Source organism: Astatotilapia calliptera, chromosome 6 (genome assembly GCF_964374335.1).
Source record: "Astatotilapia calliptera chromosome 6, fAstCal68.1, whole genome shotgun sequence".
Classification (NCBI taxonomy): Eukaryota; Metazoa; Chordata; class Actinopteri; order Cichliformes; family Cichlidae; genus Astatotilapia; species Astatotilapia calliptera.
In genome coordinates this window covers 27,510,404-27,527,704 of record NC_137427.1, presented here as the reverse complement: position 1 = coordinate 27,527,704, position 17,301 = coordinate 27,510,404, and the positions used below count along the sequence as shown (strand labels likewise).

The window sequence follows — 17,301 nt, the reverse complement described above, 5'->3', positions numbered from 1 at the left end:
TCTCCAAGTACTGAGTCATGATTTGCTTGGAGATCAAATATTTAATTTACTCAATGAAATGCAAATCAAATTTTAACTTTTTTTCATTTCTGGATTTTTATTAAAAATTTCTGTTTCTATTCTATCTCCATTAAAATGAAACTACCATAAAAATTAGACCCTCAATTTCTTTGAAAGTGACCAAAGTTATAAATTCAGCAGGTGATCAAATAAACATTTTCCTTTAAAGGAACTGCAAACTGCTGAGCACACATTGTAAGCCTTATAACAAATGGATGAATCATTTTCCATAAAAGTAGGATTGAAATTAAATTTAGTAATTTACTTTATTTGCACCGCAGTCAGAGAAATTATGAAATGTGTACATGAAATGGAATAATCATCTTTTCAAACAAATTGGACTAATAAGTTTTAGATGTTTTATACATCTTGTTTATGTCCAAGTACATTTCATCACTCTTGAGATTGCCTATAATGTCATACAACAAATGGAAACACACGGTTGGCAATAGTAAAGTGCCTATTTTCATAAGTCTACATGGAATTGTTTTATTTTGTTTTTTGACTTCCTTTTTAATATCTCACTATATACTTGTGGACCTTTACTAACCACACTGAAACCTATTTGTTTCTTTGCTTGTTTAACTTTTAATGCGATACTGTTTCTCAGTCTCACATGAATATGGAACAAGATAAATAAAATGAGGCCAAAAGGTCTGTCGGACTGCAAAGTCTCAGTTGGAGCATTTATCTTAGCTCAGGAAATGGCCCTTAAAACTTTCTTCTGTAAGTTTCTTAAATGCATCACGATTTACAGTAATTTATATCTGTAAGGCTGAAATAGGAAATGATGCAAGAATATCAGTCCCTAAAGTAACGTGCTTTAGGGCCCAATTAAATAGATGCGGTCTTAAGTGGCACACCACACTATAGATGGCAATAGCAGTAAATACAGACAGGATATTCTTCCACTTGAGGGCATCAGATAACGTTGTTGTTTTCCTACATATTATGTGTAATCAGACAGTTCACTTCCAGTCGTAGCAAAATAACACAGCAGACAATACTGACTTCTTACCTGTCTTTTGGGTCTTAACAGATTAAGAGAGGGATGGAAAATGTTCATCTGCCAGTGGTGTGCTTATCTTTGCTCTCCCTCCCTCCCTCTCTTTTTTTTGTTGTTCCACAAACTAGCTGCTGTGTCAGATTAGTGAAGTTTGAAAGCTGGAGGACAAACTGTGAACTAAATGATGCTAAAATGGTCCATAGCATCTCATAGAACTGCATCATTGCGGCTAAAGCTCAAAGGAGTTGTGTGAAAGAGGGACTCCTAAGATTATCTTTAATTTTCTCTTTGGTCTGAGACGTCACAGGACTGATGCACCAAATGATGTTTCATTCTAGGAAAGTTTGGGGCGTGTTAGGTGGCTTTTAAATCATGAACAAAGCTGTTCATCTGTCTCTAAACCAAGTGTGTGTTTTTTGTGATCATAATCTCATAACAATCTTGATACTAGAGCAGGGCGATATGACCAAAAATATTTATCATGATATACATTTGAAAATTTGCGATAACGATATAATTGACACTAGACAAAATACTTTACAACTCCACAACTTTATTAGTGCAAAAACCCCCCCCCATCAATGTATTTTCATTTAAACAAGCAGCTGTTTATTATGTGCATTAAAGTTATATAAAAAATTTACAGTGAAAATGCAAATTCCTTGCTGACAGTTTAACCAAAAGGCATTTCTAGTGGAAATTGGACAACATATCCTCAGCATAACCATGTATAATATCCACAAAACTTAAAAACAATACGGTAATATTATGTTGAAGAACAGTACTTATCACTCTGCGAGGCTCCTGCCTACGATAGCCGTAATGCTCCGACAATCCATCAAGTGGTGCGGGTTCGTAGCTTAGCAAAGTCGTACTCAAACATTTGACAGATTTTCGAGCGCCATGTACCACATAAAATCGTTTCGAGGTCAGTAAACACAACCAGAATTCATACATAAGGCACACAGGATTATAAGGGACACTGTCGATTTTCAGAAAAATCAAAGGATTGATTTTAAGTGTGCCGTATTTTCCAAAAAAACACGGTAATAACGACGGCCCACTAGCATGCTCTACCAAAAATAGTGCTTTGTTGTGTATCTGACGGACGAAAGCTAAACCAGTTCCACACCACTGAAGTTGCAGCATTTTTACAAACCAATTCTGGTTCACCCGTTTCATTATACCGGTATTACCGTGAATGGTATGATATGGCCCAGCCCTACTTGATACAATTCTGTGCATTTGCTCTCAGAGGCTTTCTATCAGGAGCCACAAATTCACACCTGCCCTCACTAGTTTTCCAGAGCTATTTTTGTCCACTTCACAGCTTTTGCTGGACTAAGAATAGCAACTGATGAATGAAACTTGTGTGTGAATACGAAAGGCCATTTGGCAAGTCTTTGCTCACTACAAGTGTTACTGCTTTCTCTGCTTTGTTACCTGCATTGAAACACCACTTCACCGACTTTAACTGTACAAGCTGCAGGTCTGATCATGTCTTCTACCTATATTTAAGCTTTTGAACAAGAACTGAAACTTCAGGGTTAAAAACAAAACACATATTTACCACATCTTGTCTTTATTTCCCTCCCTCGTCTTCCTGTCAGCCTTTGTCACCTCCATAACCAATTTCAAGTTGGACACCAATTGCTGAATCTTGGCCATTCCGGTAAAAGGCAGGAACAACTTCAGCTATTCATAGCCTTCCTCTTCTGAGCTCACAGAAATGAACTGGCAGTCCCATGGGGTGTGTGTGTGTGGGGTGGGCTGTGCAATCTGAGATAGGTCTAATGCTTCCCACCACAGCGTTGGGACTATGCAGCAAAGAGGAAGACGAGCCTTACAAAGGGACCAGTGACTTTTTCCTCAAGGTCAAAGCAGTTGGTATGAACTGAAGCAGATAAAGCATGTGAGCGTCCCCAAAATACTTCTCATCACTCGTTTTGCGCATCGAGAAGATTTGGAAGTGCAGTATGCATCACTGATTCTTAATTTGTCACACTTAAGATTAGCTAGAGGCCTCGTGGGCATATAGAAGGACGGTTTAAGCTACATTGACAAAGCTTATGTGCCATTTAACAAAATAAAAACTTCCCTTTAGACTGTGTAGTGTCAGTAGGGAACAGAGGACCTCATATGTCAGACAGCAAACTGCTGCACAGCTTGTAACTGACCTGTTTTCCCTCTGTGGTTGTGCATCGTATCTGTAGCTCTACTGTATTGGTAGCAGGAAAGTAGCTTGGTTTAGCTATGATATTTTAACTGCTTCATGATACACTTGCGAGTACCTTGTACTTGCCTTTGTTTTTGCTTTCTTGTTCACGCCCACCTTTTAATGCATGCACAGTTTGTATGTTTGCAAGAATAAACTTGCAGTTTGTCTCAGAGCTGCACATGTGTCACTGATACTAAGGTCTAAAGATGGAGGCTGATTTGCATGCTACATACTCAACCTACTACCACTTGCATGAGGCAAATCCACAAGTCGCACGTCCCACTTACCTTTACTTGTATAATCCTTTCTTACCACACACTTGGTCACAGTAAAATGTGTTTGTTGGGTTAGTTTACCTTGAATACTTGAATGTAAGTGCTCGGAGTTCTTATCAAAATAAAAAAGGCAGTCATTGTTTTGAAAGTTTTGAAATGATGTAGGGTGAATCTGGTCAAAAGGTTGTTAATCTTTTGGAGTGTAATCATGATCCACAATCTAATTTTAATTTGGCTCTGCTGTGGGTGTTCATTTGGTGGCCCATGCAGAAGGTTTGTCACCTCGGTTTAAGCGCTAAAAGCTCATTTCACCCATTACTGCATCTTGTTTTTGTTTAATTTTGAAAGCTCGGAGTGACTAATGGTTTATCTCAAGAGCCTTTTTTTGCACTTGCTTTTCTGTTCTTCATTGTTCATTTACCAAGTTTACCAAGTTATTCATTCACAATACACAGTCATTGTTTCCAGTAATTGTTGTCCTAATTGTATATTATCTATCTACACATCCTCCTAACCTCTTATCCAGTTCAGGATTTGGAGACTGTCACCGCTGTCACTGGGTAAGAGGTGGGATAGCTTCGGGACTGGCTACCACAGGGCCATGTGCGATTGCTTTAACTGTTTTAATCAGTCATCCTTTAAATGACTCGCATAGCAGAACTTTTATTTAATGACTTTGTCAGTATAATATCGCCAAAAAGCAGATCTTGTCTTAAATTTAAACTGTCCTGTCATCTTGGACCTGTCTACACATCTTCCTGGAATTCGATCAGGGTCACTGGCATGTGCTTCACAGCAGCTTCATGGTTCTCAGACTCTTGCAACAGGGGGAGAGAACAAGGTCCCAGAAGGACGTCATTTTAAAGGGGAAGCCTTGGCTGGTAGCATACACCACTTTTACCACAACATCCACATTGCACTTATACTCTATTTCTCACAGTCATTACCAGATGTAAACAAATGGATGCGATGCCTGCGATGGTTCTTCATGCAATGATTCAGCAGTATTAGATAAACTGCACAACAGTACCCACTGGCAGGGCAAGTAGCCACTTTTGTATTTGGTAAGGATAACCAAATACAAAGTGAAACTAACTTAAATAATATTTTCTATAAAAAAAATAAAAATGAACAACCAGGTTTGGTGATGTTGTTGAACTGACTTTTTTCCATTTTTATTTTTTAAAATGGTTAATCAAGTAAAAAGGGCAGTGCAGTGGGTGTGAATCCACTATCTATCTGCCTGGGACCTTTCTGTACGGCATATATTCCTTCTCTCTGTGTGCACGTGGGTGGTTTCAGATCAGGTACTCCCACAGTCTAAAGACATGCAGTTAGTGGGGTTAGATTATTTGTTTGTTTTTGGTTTTTTTAAAATTGGACATGGGTTTGAATGTGAGGGTGAATGGTTGTCTAAGATAAACAAAGATGAACCGCAAGCCCTCAATAGAAGAAAGTACATAGAAGGATGATCAGTAAAAGTGTAGACACGACAGGAAAAAGTTGAAACACTGTGATAAGATGATGATGGCTGTAAAAAGGTATAAAAATACAGATATGATGAATGTGATAATTTCATGGTGCTGTCAGTTTGTCAGTGTCCTATAATTGTTCAGTTTTAACATGAACGTTCAATTTATTAGTCTGTTTCCCCACTGTGCATTTCTTCCTTACGTCATCTTTAATAACTTTAGTCACTTTATCATCTTTCATTTGATGGGATCAATCAAGAAGTATCATGAGGTAGTGAGTCTGGTAGGTCAGACTAGCAGGGAAATGCATTAAGTCCTTGCATGTTTTAATAAAATCATCAATACATGGAGCCAGCCTGTCAATAGTCCCATCATAGCAGAAAGCATTATGACATATTGTAATGCTGATGGTTTGTCCCACTTCTAGGCATCAAGCGCAATAGTATTTCTGGCCAGGTTTACCCTGTACGATCCAAACAAATGCATTTTTATTTCATTTGCTCAAAGAAAGTGGTGCATTTTTTTTCTTTTTTCTGTTTTGTATGTTGTTCTTTTTGAACACAGTCCGTAAAAGCTGACCTCATCCAGCGTTCCTCGTCATCACCGACACACCAGTATTCATAGATAATAGTTCAGTGACTCAGTAATGCTTTTCAAAGCGAGATTTTGTAAACAGTGAATTGAGGAGTTTGTCACTGGTAATATGTCTTTTCCTGTACCTGTAACAGCTGCTGAGCTTTATGAATTTACACATACTGCTTTATTTGTTCAGTGATTTCTTACTCATGTTGCTTTGAACCCAGCTCAGTCTGAGAAAACTGTGCAGTTCTTGGACAAGCTTTTCCTTGCATTGATGGTGTCCTATATTTTCAAATTTCAAACAGCCTGACTTTAATTTTATTTACAAATAAGAATAAACACACTGCACTTAAATGAATACAACTATTGTAGGGTGATGTATATTTTGCACATAGTATTGATCTGCACTCAGCTTTGTGTATTGCTGCCTCTGTCACTCGAAGAGTGAGGTGGTGACAAAACTCGGACTGTCCTTCAGTTCCATATATATTTTCAGATATTTCAAAGGAAAGCAATGCAACTTGTTTATGTTGACACATCCCAGTAAATTCTTTGTAGGAACACACAACTGTCTTTTCTGTAGACCGAAGAGTGTTTTTTAAAGACTTCAGGAACATTAATGCGGTGTGGCTTTTGTGCTCAGTGGATTGGATTTTCTTTTCTTGTTCACTTTGGCTTTGTTGGAAGTAAGAACACTAGTAGCACTCAAGGCTGTTCTGCCCATCCATCTGCATTTGAGCATCCACTGCTGTGTGATCTGAAGCCAAGTACAATCACTCCCACATTTTTCCTTGTCTGCTGCTGAGCAGCATCAGTGCATCTCAACGAGCGAATGTCTAATAACAGTTATTTTAATTCAGAGAAAACAAAGGAACGTGTATAACACAGACATGTTCCCTCCTGATGAGCATTTTGCCCGACTGTCTGAAGACAGTAGAAAACAATCACTAAATGTTTATCAGTTTCTCATTTGGGTTAATGCTCACATATATTTTTGTGTCTGTCTTTGCAGAATGTCAAACCCTTCTCCTCCTCAGACAGCCTAGCGAAGGTCCAGGAGGTAGCAAGCTGGCTTTTGGAAATGAACCAGGAACTGCTGTCGGGGGGCAGCAGCAGCAGCGGCGGGCGGAGTCGGGGGCCTGGGGGCCCGGCAGTGCGAGGTAACGCCTCCTCCACGGCTCGGGCACCCCAGCAGGCGGCAGAGGAGGGCGATGAGGATGAACACATGAACCGGGTGGTTGAGGAGGAAGAGCAGCTGCCGCAGAGGGTGAGGCAAACTGACATTTAAGAAATTTTTGATTTCAAAGTTGATTACAGAGAAAATGTCTGTGGAAATATGAACTTGCGTAAGAAGACTTAAGTTATGTAACCTAAACATCGAAGTTTGCGCTAGATTCACAGTTTGGTGACCAGGCAAGAGTCTCTGTGCAAGATCACATGCAACAGATTGAGTTTCTCACGAGATCATTCCTCACTGATATTGTATTTTGGTTTTCTGGCTCTTCACAGCCCGAGGCGTCGCAGGTTGATGGCGAGCGAGAACAACCATGGGCGCCGAGCGAGTCCGGAGCCAGCGACGGCCCTCGGGAGGACGGGGAAGGGGAGGAAGACGAAGAGGGCCTGCCAAACGGCGTGAACGGAGGTGACAAAGGAGCCCGATGGATGTGGGGGGCAGAGCAGCGACGACTGCGAGGGCAGCCGCTTGCTGCTGAAGAGGAGGAAGAGGAAGAGGAGGAGAACAACAATAGCAGCACCCACCAAGAGGAGGAGGAGGAGGCAGAGGAGAGGACAGAGGGAGGGGAGGAGCAAGGGAGGGAAGAGGAGGAGCGGGAAGAGGGTGAGGAGGAGGAAGAGGAGGATGAGGAAGAGATGGACCAAGACAGTGATGACTTTGAACATTCAGCGGAGAGCGGGAGGGAGGAGGAAGAGGAGGAAGGCTCTCTCTCTCTCAGGAACAGTGTGTCTGCCCCCAATAATAATGAGGACTCGGGATGTACACGCCAAAGCTCTTCCAACAAAAAGGTAAGCAAAGCTATTTGTATTGAACAGTTTACACTGGAACTACTTTCCAGTGACGAAAGTAGTTCCAGTGTAAACTGTTTAAATGTGTGCAGGATATTTTTCGGTGCTGTGAGCATCATCATTAAGGATGTCGCTGCAACTCCAGAAAAACTTATTGTTTATGTCATTTATACATCTCTGTGTGAAACTGTTGAATGTGTTGCACTTGCGCCTACGTGGTCCATATTTAAGATGGTAGCACCCTCTTGTGGAAAACGCTTGTTATTGCAGGAGCTGAACCATCTGCTTGGAAATAATTGGATACTGGAACTGCATTATATATTTGGAAGGACAAGTAAACATTGTTGAAAAATTATTATTATTATTATTATTATTATTATTTTTTTTTTTTCTTTTTTTTTTTTTTTTGGCCTGTCCCGTTTGGCTCTTTTGCCATCAGAATTGTTGTCTAAAGGCAAAGAAAGATGCCCAACGGATTTACTTTACCAAACTGACCATCCCAGCCTTGCCGTAATGGTCCATTTGATTCACCTTTTATTGTTTATTTTATTTTCACTTACTGAATACGGGACAGACTTGACTGGGGGAAAGAAGGGGAGAAAGAAAGAGGGAAAGAGAAACAGCTGAGAAGAGGGACGGGGGAGAAGGGCAAAAGACAAAAACCAACAGAACGGGCAGAGAAAAAAAAATGCATTGTTGAAAAATTATAAAGATGAACCTGAATGGCTGAGATGAAAAGTATAAAAGCATTGTTTTAAGTAAGTGCTGAAATTGCATTTGTTAATGGCAGTTTTGGCTCAAGACTGAGTTGATTCAGAAGAGAAAACAGCTGGGATTTGGGTTTAAATCTGTTCATGGTCTGATGTGTCTGGAAGACTTGAAGGCACGTTTTCCCCGTACTCATAAGTACACCAGATAGCCCCACCTTTTGCTATAGCATAGACCAGGGGTGTCAAACATAAGGTAAACACACAAACATAAGGAAGTTTCACCGGCCCAGCCCACATAAGGTCACAGGGAGCTGTATGTGGCTCATGACATAAACTTTGCCATCCTCGACAGTAGAGTGGACCCTCCTTGCCACTCAGTGCTGGCAGAGTAATGATAGAGTGCTGAGAGTTTTCCTTATAGTGACTGCTCACTCATATCAATTGCTGAACTTTTATGAAAATCCTGACAGGTCAGCGCCTGCAGGTGCAAATTAAAGGTTACTGCAAAGAATACGGCTTTGTGCCTCTCAAACATTGTCACCCTGTTGGAAGTTGTTTCTTTGGGGGTGGCAGAGCTCACCATATATTTGGAAATAATGTGAATCTTCAGTGTTCAAATCAACTGAACACTAGAGCGAGATCATGTGGCGACATGCTCGTCACAACAGCTCATAACGGCTACTCCGCGCTTGCAAGTTTGAGTGACAAGTCCTGCCTTGAACTGCATGATTACAATCAATGTAAAGGTGGCTGCTAATGCTTGTGAAGCTTGTTGCGACTTGAGGAAACTGATGTGAAGACTCTCCTGAAATATGTGGAGAAGAACTGTTTAAAAAGAGCAAAGTCGCTGATTCTTTCTGTTGTGACTTAGATAAAATGCTCATACTGGAGATGCGTATTTACTAGTGTACTAGTCTTTGCTTGATACAGTTTGATACTTTACTGAGACTTTTCATGGTATTTTTTCTCTCCCCTGTGTCACACATGCATACTAATTTTGTCATGACAGGTTAATCCTGAGCATAAATATTAAAAGAAAGCACAATTTCCTTTCTCTGCTTTAGCTCTACTCCAGGAACATTTTGTACTGGCTTTTGCAGTAAAATAATAACCGCGTACTACACACACCCACAGCCTGCTCCCGGAGACAGTATTTCATTCATATGTGCAATATCCAGGCGCTGTTTTAGGAGCTGGTAAAAGCACCTTCATGCCTCACTGATTGATGTCTGACATGATGTGTAATGATTGTAGCTGGAAGCGAGGCAGCGCTTGATGTTCTAAAACTAATTCAAAAGGCTCTGATGCACCAGTGCTTCAACAGTAACGCTGGTGTCCAGTTTCAGTGATGAGTCTTTCAGTGTGGCCTTCACAGCACCTATATTTAAAAGCCAGAAATCGAGCTGGTTGGGAAGTTTTCGAGAGGCTCAGCGTGACAATCATATTTTTGTTTAGCAATTTGGATGGAACGAGCAAAGTAGTAAATCTGTGGCTGACAACTTTTAGTACCAAAGGTTTAGTAAGTGTTTAGGTCTCCATCCAAATGTCATTGTTTAACAGTCTCTGTACATGGCAGATACTAACAACATATTTTCACTTTGCACATATTTGTTGTGTATATTTAAATTTTGAGCATCTTAATCCAATATTTGTCAAGTTCTTAGTCCCGTTTTGGCAGACATCCTGAGACTTCATTGGCCACTTATTTTAGGCATTATCTAATTTAACTTTAATATCACGGGGTCATGAAAATACATATCCCCCCACCCCAGAAATTAAACTTCTACCACAAATCTCCCTTATGTTTGTTTTAACTTTGACTTATAATTTCCATTGGCTGTCCAACGTTTTTTACTATTTTGTCAGATTATTCCTTCCTTTTTTAATATACTCTTGGAGCAATGTGGAGGACTTAAGAGGAAAGTTCTCTTCTCAGCAGTGACTGAAGTTATGGATTTTTCAATAGCTCTGCAGTCTTTGCTGTTTTGCTCTCTAAAATCTCTTTGAGCAATACTTTCAAGAAGTTTTAGTATAGATGTTGAAGAGCATGTGGCATTGTTTCCTGTGTGTCATACCAGAGAGTCGGTGTTGTGTGAGGTTTAGTGTGAGAGGCTTTGATGCTGATTTTGTCCTTGCTTATATTATCTTAAATATAGCCATTAGCCTGAATTTGCTCCCCCTGTGCCTCTCACCATCTGACACAGCTGTCAGATATGTTTTCCAGGGTCTCAGTCAGTGTAGTGGGCCAGCTGGCTTTGATGTTGATGAACACATTTATTTCAGCTGTGGATGCTGTATGCTTGGAATTAGGAGGTGGTGCAGGAGGACTGCTTTGACATTTATCATTAGTTCAAGTGAGAAGGTGAAGCTCAGAAGAAGAAGCTTGTGTAAGTCATTCATCACAGTCACACGTGTATTGTTACTGAGCTGAATTTAGTTTTATTTGATACCCGAGGAGCAACCCCCCACCCTCAAAAAAACCATGAAAACTTAATTTCAGAACTCTGTGGATACAATATTAAAAAACTGATGTGATCAGAGGAGTAAAATAGAAACACGTCATGATATATGTGGTAAAATAACAAGGTGGGTAGGAGGAACAAAGATGTAAATGCAGAACACAAAGAAAGGAGCTGGGTTGTAAAAATAACCACATTAGCTTAGGTTTGAAAGCAGAGCCACTGTGATACAGGGATAGAACTGGTTCCGGTGCTTTAAGACTATTCCTACCAGTCCATTCACCTTTGTTTCGCACTGAGCACATTGTGAAAATATGTGAACTTGTTGTCTAATGTAAATGCTCATTGCCCGGGTTGCGATTCTGCAGAAAATTTATTTTGCTTTCCAGGGCATGGGTCGCAGGGGCAGGCAACAGGCTAAGCAAGGATGCCCAGACCTCCTACCTCCTCCAGCTTATCCAGGGGAACACAGAGGCATTCCCAGAGATGTAATCTCTCCAGCATATCCTGGGTCTGCGGTGGGATATGCCCTAAACACCTTACCCAGGAGCCATTCTTGCTTTCTTTCATTGTGCAGTAGCAGCAGTACTACTCTATGCCCGGATGGCTGAGCTCCTCACCCTGTCTCTTGAGGGAGAAGGCAGCAACCCTTTAGAGCAGGGCTGGGGGACTTACAGGCCTCAAGGGCCGGTGTCCTGCAGGTTTTAGATGCGTCTTTGATCCAACACAGCTGATTTAAATGGCTAAATAAGCTCCTTGAAGCTCCTAGCTCCTATGAACTAATCATTTAATTCAGGTGTGTTGACCCAGGGTGATATCTAAAACATGCAGGACACTGGTCCTTGAGGCCTGGACTTCCCCACCCCTGCTTTTAGAGAAAGCTCATTTCCTCCTCCACTTGTATCGACCTCGTTCTTTTAGACACTGACAAAAGAAGTCGGGACCATAGGTGAGGATAGGGACGTATATCGACCAGTAAATCTAGAGCTTCACTTTTATACTTGGCTTTGTTTACGGCAGTAGACTGATGCAGCGTCACTACAGCTGCAGCCCCAGCCCATCTGTCTCCTGCTCCCATCAATTGTGATGACACTCAAACATAAAGCGATGATGAACTAAATTACAATAGGAAGACTGAGATTCTGGAGAGTTAGCAGCATGAGAAGTTAGCAGCAGGTGGTTTCACGGTTTGATCCAGGAGCTGAAGCTGTGTCACAGCTGTTCTAGAGCATAATTCAGGATGTCAGAGGTGCAGAGTTAGGACCACATCTGAAGAGTCAGAGTAATAATTTCAGAAAGCTGAAAAAATGGTACTTATCATTTATGTAGTCAGTACTGCAGCGCGGTTTGAGCTACGATGGCACTGTATTTATATTAGGTTACGTTTATATGCAGCTGTAAAATGGAGCATAGTTTAGCAAAGAAGAAAAATAAATGCCTAAGAAATTGCACAGCTGCTATGTACAACTGCATTAAGATTAGGTGAGTAGAAACCACAGACAGAATTTATGCGTCTGGTGTGGTCCACTGTTTCCATACAGGAAGACCAAACCCTGGTCTTTTTGTGTAGAGATTGCGTACGGAAAGGCTTGGGGGGGGGGCAGCAAACACAAAGTGATACTATCTCTCATAAACTGCCTCACTACTTCACCCCTTTCTGAGTTAGTCTCCAAAAATTCGAGAGCTGCAGGTGCACCTACGAGCAAAAATGTTTCCTTCCGTCTCAGTCTTCACACCCACGCTTTTTGAAGTTGATCACATCAAGTTACCATGGCGACTTTGTGCTGATGCACTACTCGGCCCCCTCATTGCTGCTTGAGCTATATTTGAATTTATTCTCTTATTTAAAGTGACCAGCAGCCCGTCCGTGTCTATTTACTGAGTCATTCATTCTTAAAATAATTCAGGTTGGTTTTAAAGACTCCATGGAGACAAATATTTCACTTGAAATATAAATCTGTTAATTTGGACTATTTACGAACTATAGGAGAATATATATTTGCAATCTGTGATGTTCGTTCATTTAAAGCTTAGAATTATTTTACCACGTTGGAGAACCAGAGTTAATGTGCTTGATTAGAGCTTGACAACCTGATATTACATGACAGCATGGTTTGTTCCTGTAGTTCGGATAGAAAATGTACAGTTCTGATGATACATGTGTGTCAACAGTGGAAGATCAGCACGTGTGTGGTTGGGTCATGTTGCTAAAGTTTGCAAACTTAAAAATATATAATATATATAGATGTATGAAAGTTCAAGCAGCTCTGTAAAATTCTAAACTTGAAAAATATTCCGCACTCTGCATGTCCCGGAATGTCCTGTGTGCACAGATTGTGTTCCCAGGTGCCGTAGGCTCAAGTCGCCCAAATGAGAATCTTCACCCTCTCCTCTTACTCAACACTCCCATCTTGTGATCTTGTGCGAACGAGGTGAGACTTCGGGTCATGCTCATCAGTTGACCTTCTAAATACATCAAGAGCCTTATGAATCTAGATACTGGCTGCGCATTAAGATTGCTGAAGGTCTAAAGAGCAAAGATGGTCTGGATTCAACTGAAAACGTAACTCAGATTTACATTTTAAACACACTCCTTCCTGTTCAAAGGTATGTGAACTAAAAGGGCATGCAGAACATATGTTCATGTATTAAATAACTTAAATGAATATATGGTGTTGAGGTAACATGATCCCGCTTGGCTGTAGCAGGTGTATCTCAGTACAATGTCTCATATAAATTAGTCGATGGGAAGGCGGTTTATAAAAATAAATGTTTAAGGATATTTTAATTTGGCACTACAGGTTTATTACAATAGTTTTTAACAGGTAAAAGGTCAAGGTGCAAATAAAAATGGTTTGTTTTACTGTTTCCTTTCTCTGCAGAATGATCTATTATATCTACTACTGTAACTCTTGAATTTGAAACCCTTTGATGCAAATCAGCATCACAAAAACAAACATTAAATGTTTTACGGTATTTTAAGAGTACAATTCAAATGGGAAAGCACATTGCAAAATCCAGTTAAATTGCATCTTAATTACACTTTTAAACAGTTTTTAAATAAGCAGGAACATAATATACCCATTTTGTTCTCACTACAGTACACTGCTGCCTGTCCGTCTTAGAATTAATTTTAATATATCACTCATGAATAAGGCATTATGTGATCTTACAGGATTAGATGTCTCATCATGACTCATCAGAGACCTTTGGTGGCAAGTGGATCTGCAGAGCCACAATAAGGCAAAACAGGAAGGTGCGATAAGGGGAGAGGGTACCGACCTCCACTGTGATAGAATAAAGTATTGAATTATTTGGATTCAAAGAAGATGGAAATAAACTGTCAGTGCCGCCATGTGCAGGTCCGTTAAATAATTTTGCCTTAACTTAAAAAAATAAAAAAGGGGAGGGGGGGGAGAAAAAAGAAACTACTGTACGTTATCCTGACCACAGTCCAGCTGTCTGGGTAATAAGTTGGATGAAATCTGCATAAATTTACATCTGAGGATAAAGGTGGGTGGGGAACTTGTTTGAAAATCTGAGAAGCTATCAGAAGAAAAAAAGGAATAATATCTCAGCTACAATGGATGATACAGAGATTAATGAAAGTCGAGCAAACTCTTTCAGAAACCCCATAATTGGATTTTCTTTATCTTTGTGAGTAATTACAAAAGGACATATTAGGAGCTGCGTCTGCTCATGACTTTGGTGGCATTGACTCCAGTCAGGTCGAAATATTTCTCACGGTATCCCCGTTTCCATAAGAACGTATTTAAATCTGTATTTATGAATAACACGATGACGAATGCTTAAATTCATAATGTGCATTAAACTGCAGTCGGCTCTGTACACAAGCAAAGTTTTTATATTGTCTTAGATGGAATGACTAATAACTTCTTAGCAAACTTGGACACAATTTATAACACACACACACACACACACACACACACACACACACACACACACACACACACACCTCTATTCGCTGCCACCAATTAAATATATTTCCAAAGAGAAGGCAGATGTAGGTGGCATCTCCCACACACTGGCCTTATCACACAGGCAGGAATGAGCCACAAAGGACCAGTGTTCTCAGCCTCCCACATGAAAGCAACTAGTTTGAGTCATTACCGATATATATTGATGACGATTTACTTTCACAGAGGCCCTCATTATAAACTAATACACCTCCACTGGCCTGCTGAATTGTTCTTTTTGTGTGTGTGCGTGTGTGTGTGTGTGTGTGTGTGTGTCTACACAAATAACACAGATAACTCTATTTCAAAAATAGTTTAGTTTGGCTAATTAAGGTAGTTAACTCCTGCTCTGATAATTAACCAATTCTCACGTTGCGCCTTTCTGAAGCATTCCTGGCATTCATTACAGCCACCTTCAGCTGATTCTTGTTTTGGGGTTACTCTGCATATAACTTCCAGGTTATGTATTCTCATTTTCTTCATGCAGGTCTTTTTGCGAGCTGGACTTCTGTTTTGTTTTTGTTTTTTAACCTGGGCTTTCTTGAGCCCCTATTTGAACATACCCAAACCTACCACAGCAAGTCACTGTTTCAGCAATATAAAACTCTCAGTTGCTTCCCATTAACTAACACTTTCATTCTTGCAGCTCATTAAGAGAATTTAACTTTCATTTTTATTCACCCCTCTCTTATTGAGGGGTGTTTATACGGTTTATCCCAAAGTCAAGGGTATTCCTGAAAGTTCAAGTAACAAAACAAATATTAAGTAACCGGCTTAACCAAAATATATATATTGCTGTGTAGCTCAATAAAATAAACAATGAATATCTGATATTAAAATCACTAGTAATGGAAATTTTTAATAAACGACAAAATAAAATAATCAAAAATCAAGAAAGGAAAAACAGAATATGAAGTGGCTTACTCAGTGCAGTACAAACAGCATAGCAAATATCAGATCATGTATAGTATAGTGTACTAGTGTACTGCAGGGTTGAAACAAGCACCTACAAAATCCAGTTCTTAGTTGAAGATCATGTAAGCAGTGCGTTGTATCACAAAAGATTTTAGATGTAGCTTTTTCAGTGCAGCATATTTGTCCCAGACCTTCACACCAGAGGGAGGCAGTGGTGTGAGGGGTCATGTTCATACACAATCCAGGTGGTGGTTGGCTTTCGGCGGCTCAGCTCAGATTGCCGATGCAGAGGAGCAGAAAGAGTGATGTAATCCCCCCTCCAGAAACTTTCACTTTAATCATTTATATGTACCATGGAGGTGTTTAAAGATAATAGCAGAGTGCTGCCTTTTTCCACTTCATTATATATTATAGTTTTGGAATACCTTGATATTATTATCGTTTAACTAATTTAAGGCTGATGGGTTTTCTGTCATTGTCACACAGTATAAATATATTTCATCTATATTTCATCTGAGTCTGTAGAGATTTACTTTTCACAATCACCTCAAGTTCTCCAAAACTGCTGTGATGGGCTATGAAGGTAGTTTGGCAGCATTTAAGCAGAATTTATGCTCGGCCCGAACCAGTTTAATAGCCGGACCAATGAGTACTACTCATGAATCTGAAGGGGTTCCTCAGACCATGTCATTGCTTGGCTCCTTTTCCAGGAGCAGTTGAAAATAAAGAAAATAATGACCTGGCACTCCCACTCTTTGCCCCTCACACACAACCCAAGTTTTTATCCCGTCACATCAGTCACTTTGAAAAGCTGGGAGTGACCCGTGTAATGATGTTGAGTTACTCCAAGCCAAACATTCTTGGCCTCTGGCCTCCAGTAGTCTTTTCAGGGATTGCAACCCCTCTGACCCATTAGTAACAGTGAGGCAAAGTAATTTAAAAAAAAAAAGAAAAAAGGAGAGATAAATGTAATAATACAATAAATTTGTAATAGGCCATGACATATTGTCAGTATCTATTAGAATGGTATGAGGTTTCTTTTAATTGTTCCTGTTTGGCTAACTCTTGATTATTTTTAAGCTTGTGGGATGCATGTTCCTGTCTACTTTGTGCCAGGGATATTTTTTGCCCTTTTATGATGGTGCATAACCCCAGGCCACTTTCCACCCCATAGCAAACTGGGAACTTAAAATACATTTTTCACTGGAAGGATAATCTTTAGGTTTCTTGGTCGTGGACAAAGCAAATTGATATTTATTGATAACGTTCAGGGTTTTTGGATTATGTGAAATTGTTCTATAATGAAAGAAGAACAAGCAAAAAACAACACCTGCATGACTTGCAGTTTAACAACTTACTTTGGGGTGATCATGTTGTAGCAGACTGGAATAGCGTGTCTTTCACATAGCTTGTTGACCTAAGATTAGTCTGAAAGCTCAAGTAACCTACAAGGCCTGAACCATATCAGAAAAAAGCGGCCGCTCACTGGTGCCTCACTGGTTAGTACACATTGGATGTGGACTAATAGTAGTGGTTATTTTCTCTATGGGAAAACTAAATGGTCCCGTTCATCGTTTCGGATAAGTGGAGGAATGGGGCATCCATCTT

General features: G+C 40.2%; 1 protein-coding gene across 5 annotated transcripts in view; it reads left to right on the top strand.

Moving 5' to 3' along the window:
• The window catches only part of fbxw7 (F-box and WD repeat domain containing 7), a 133,151-nt gene that overhangs the window by 41,504 nt on the left and 74,346 nt on the right, over nucleotides 1-17,301 (top strand). For all 5 annotated transcript variants that reach the window (XM_080302492.1, XM_080302494.1, XM_080302491.1 and 2 more), the window contains 2 exons: nucleotides 6,623-6,877; nucleotides 7,120-7,632. In XM_080302492.1, the coding sequence (XP_080158618.1) occupies nucleotides 6,692-6,877; nucleotides 7,120-7,632 (699 nt within the window). In that variant the 5' untranslated portion in view covers nucleotides 6,623-6,691. The remainder of the gene's footprint in view (nucleotides 1-6,622; nucleotides 6,878-7,119; nucleotides 7,633-17,301) is intronic.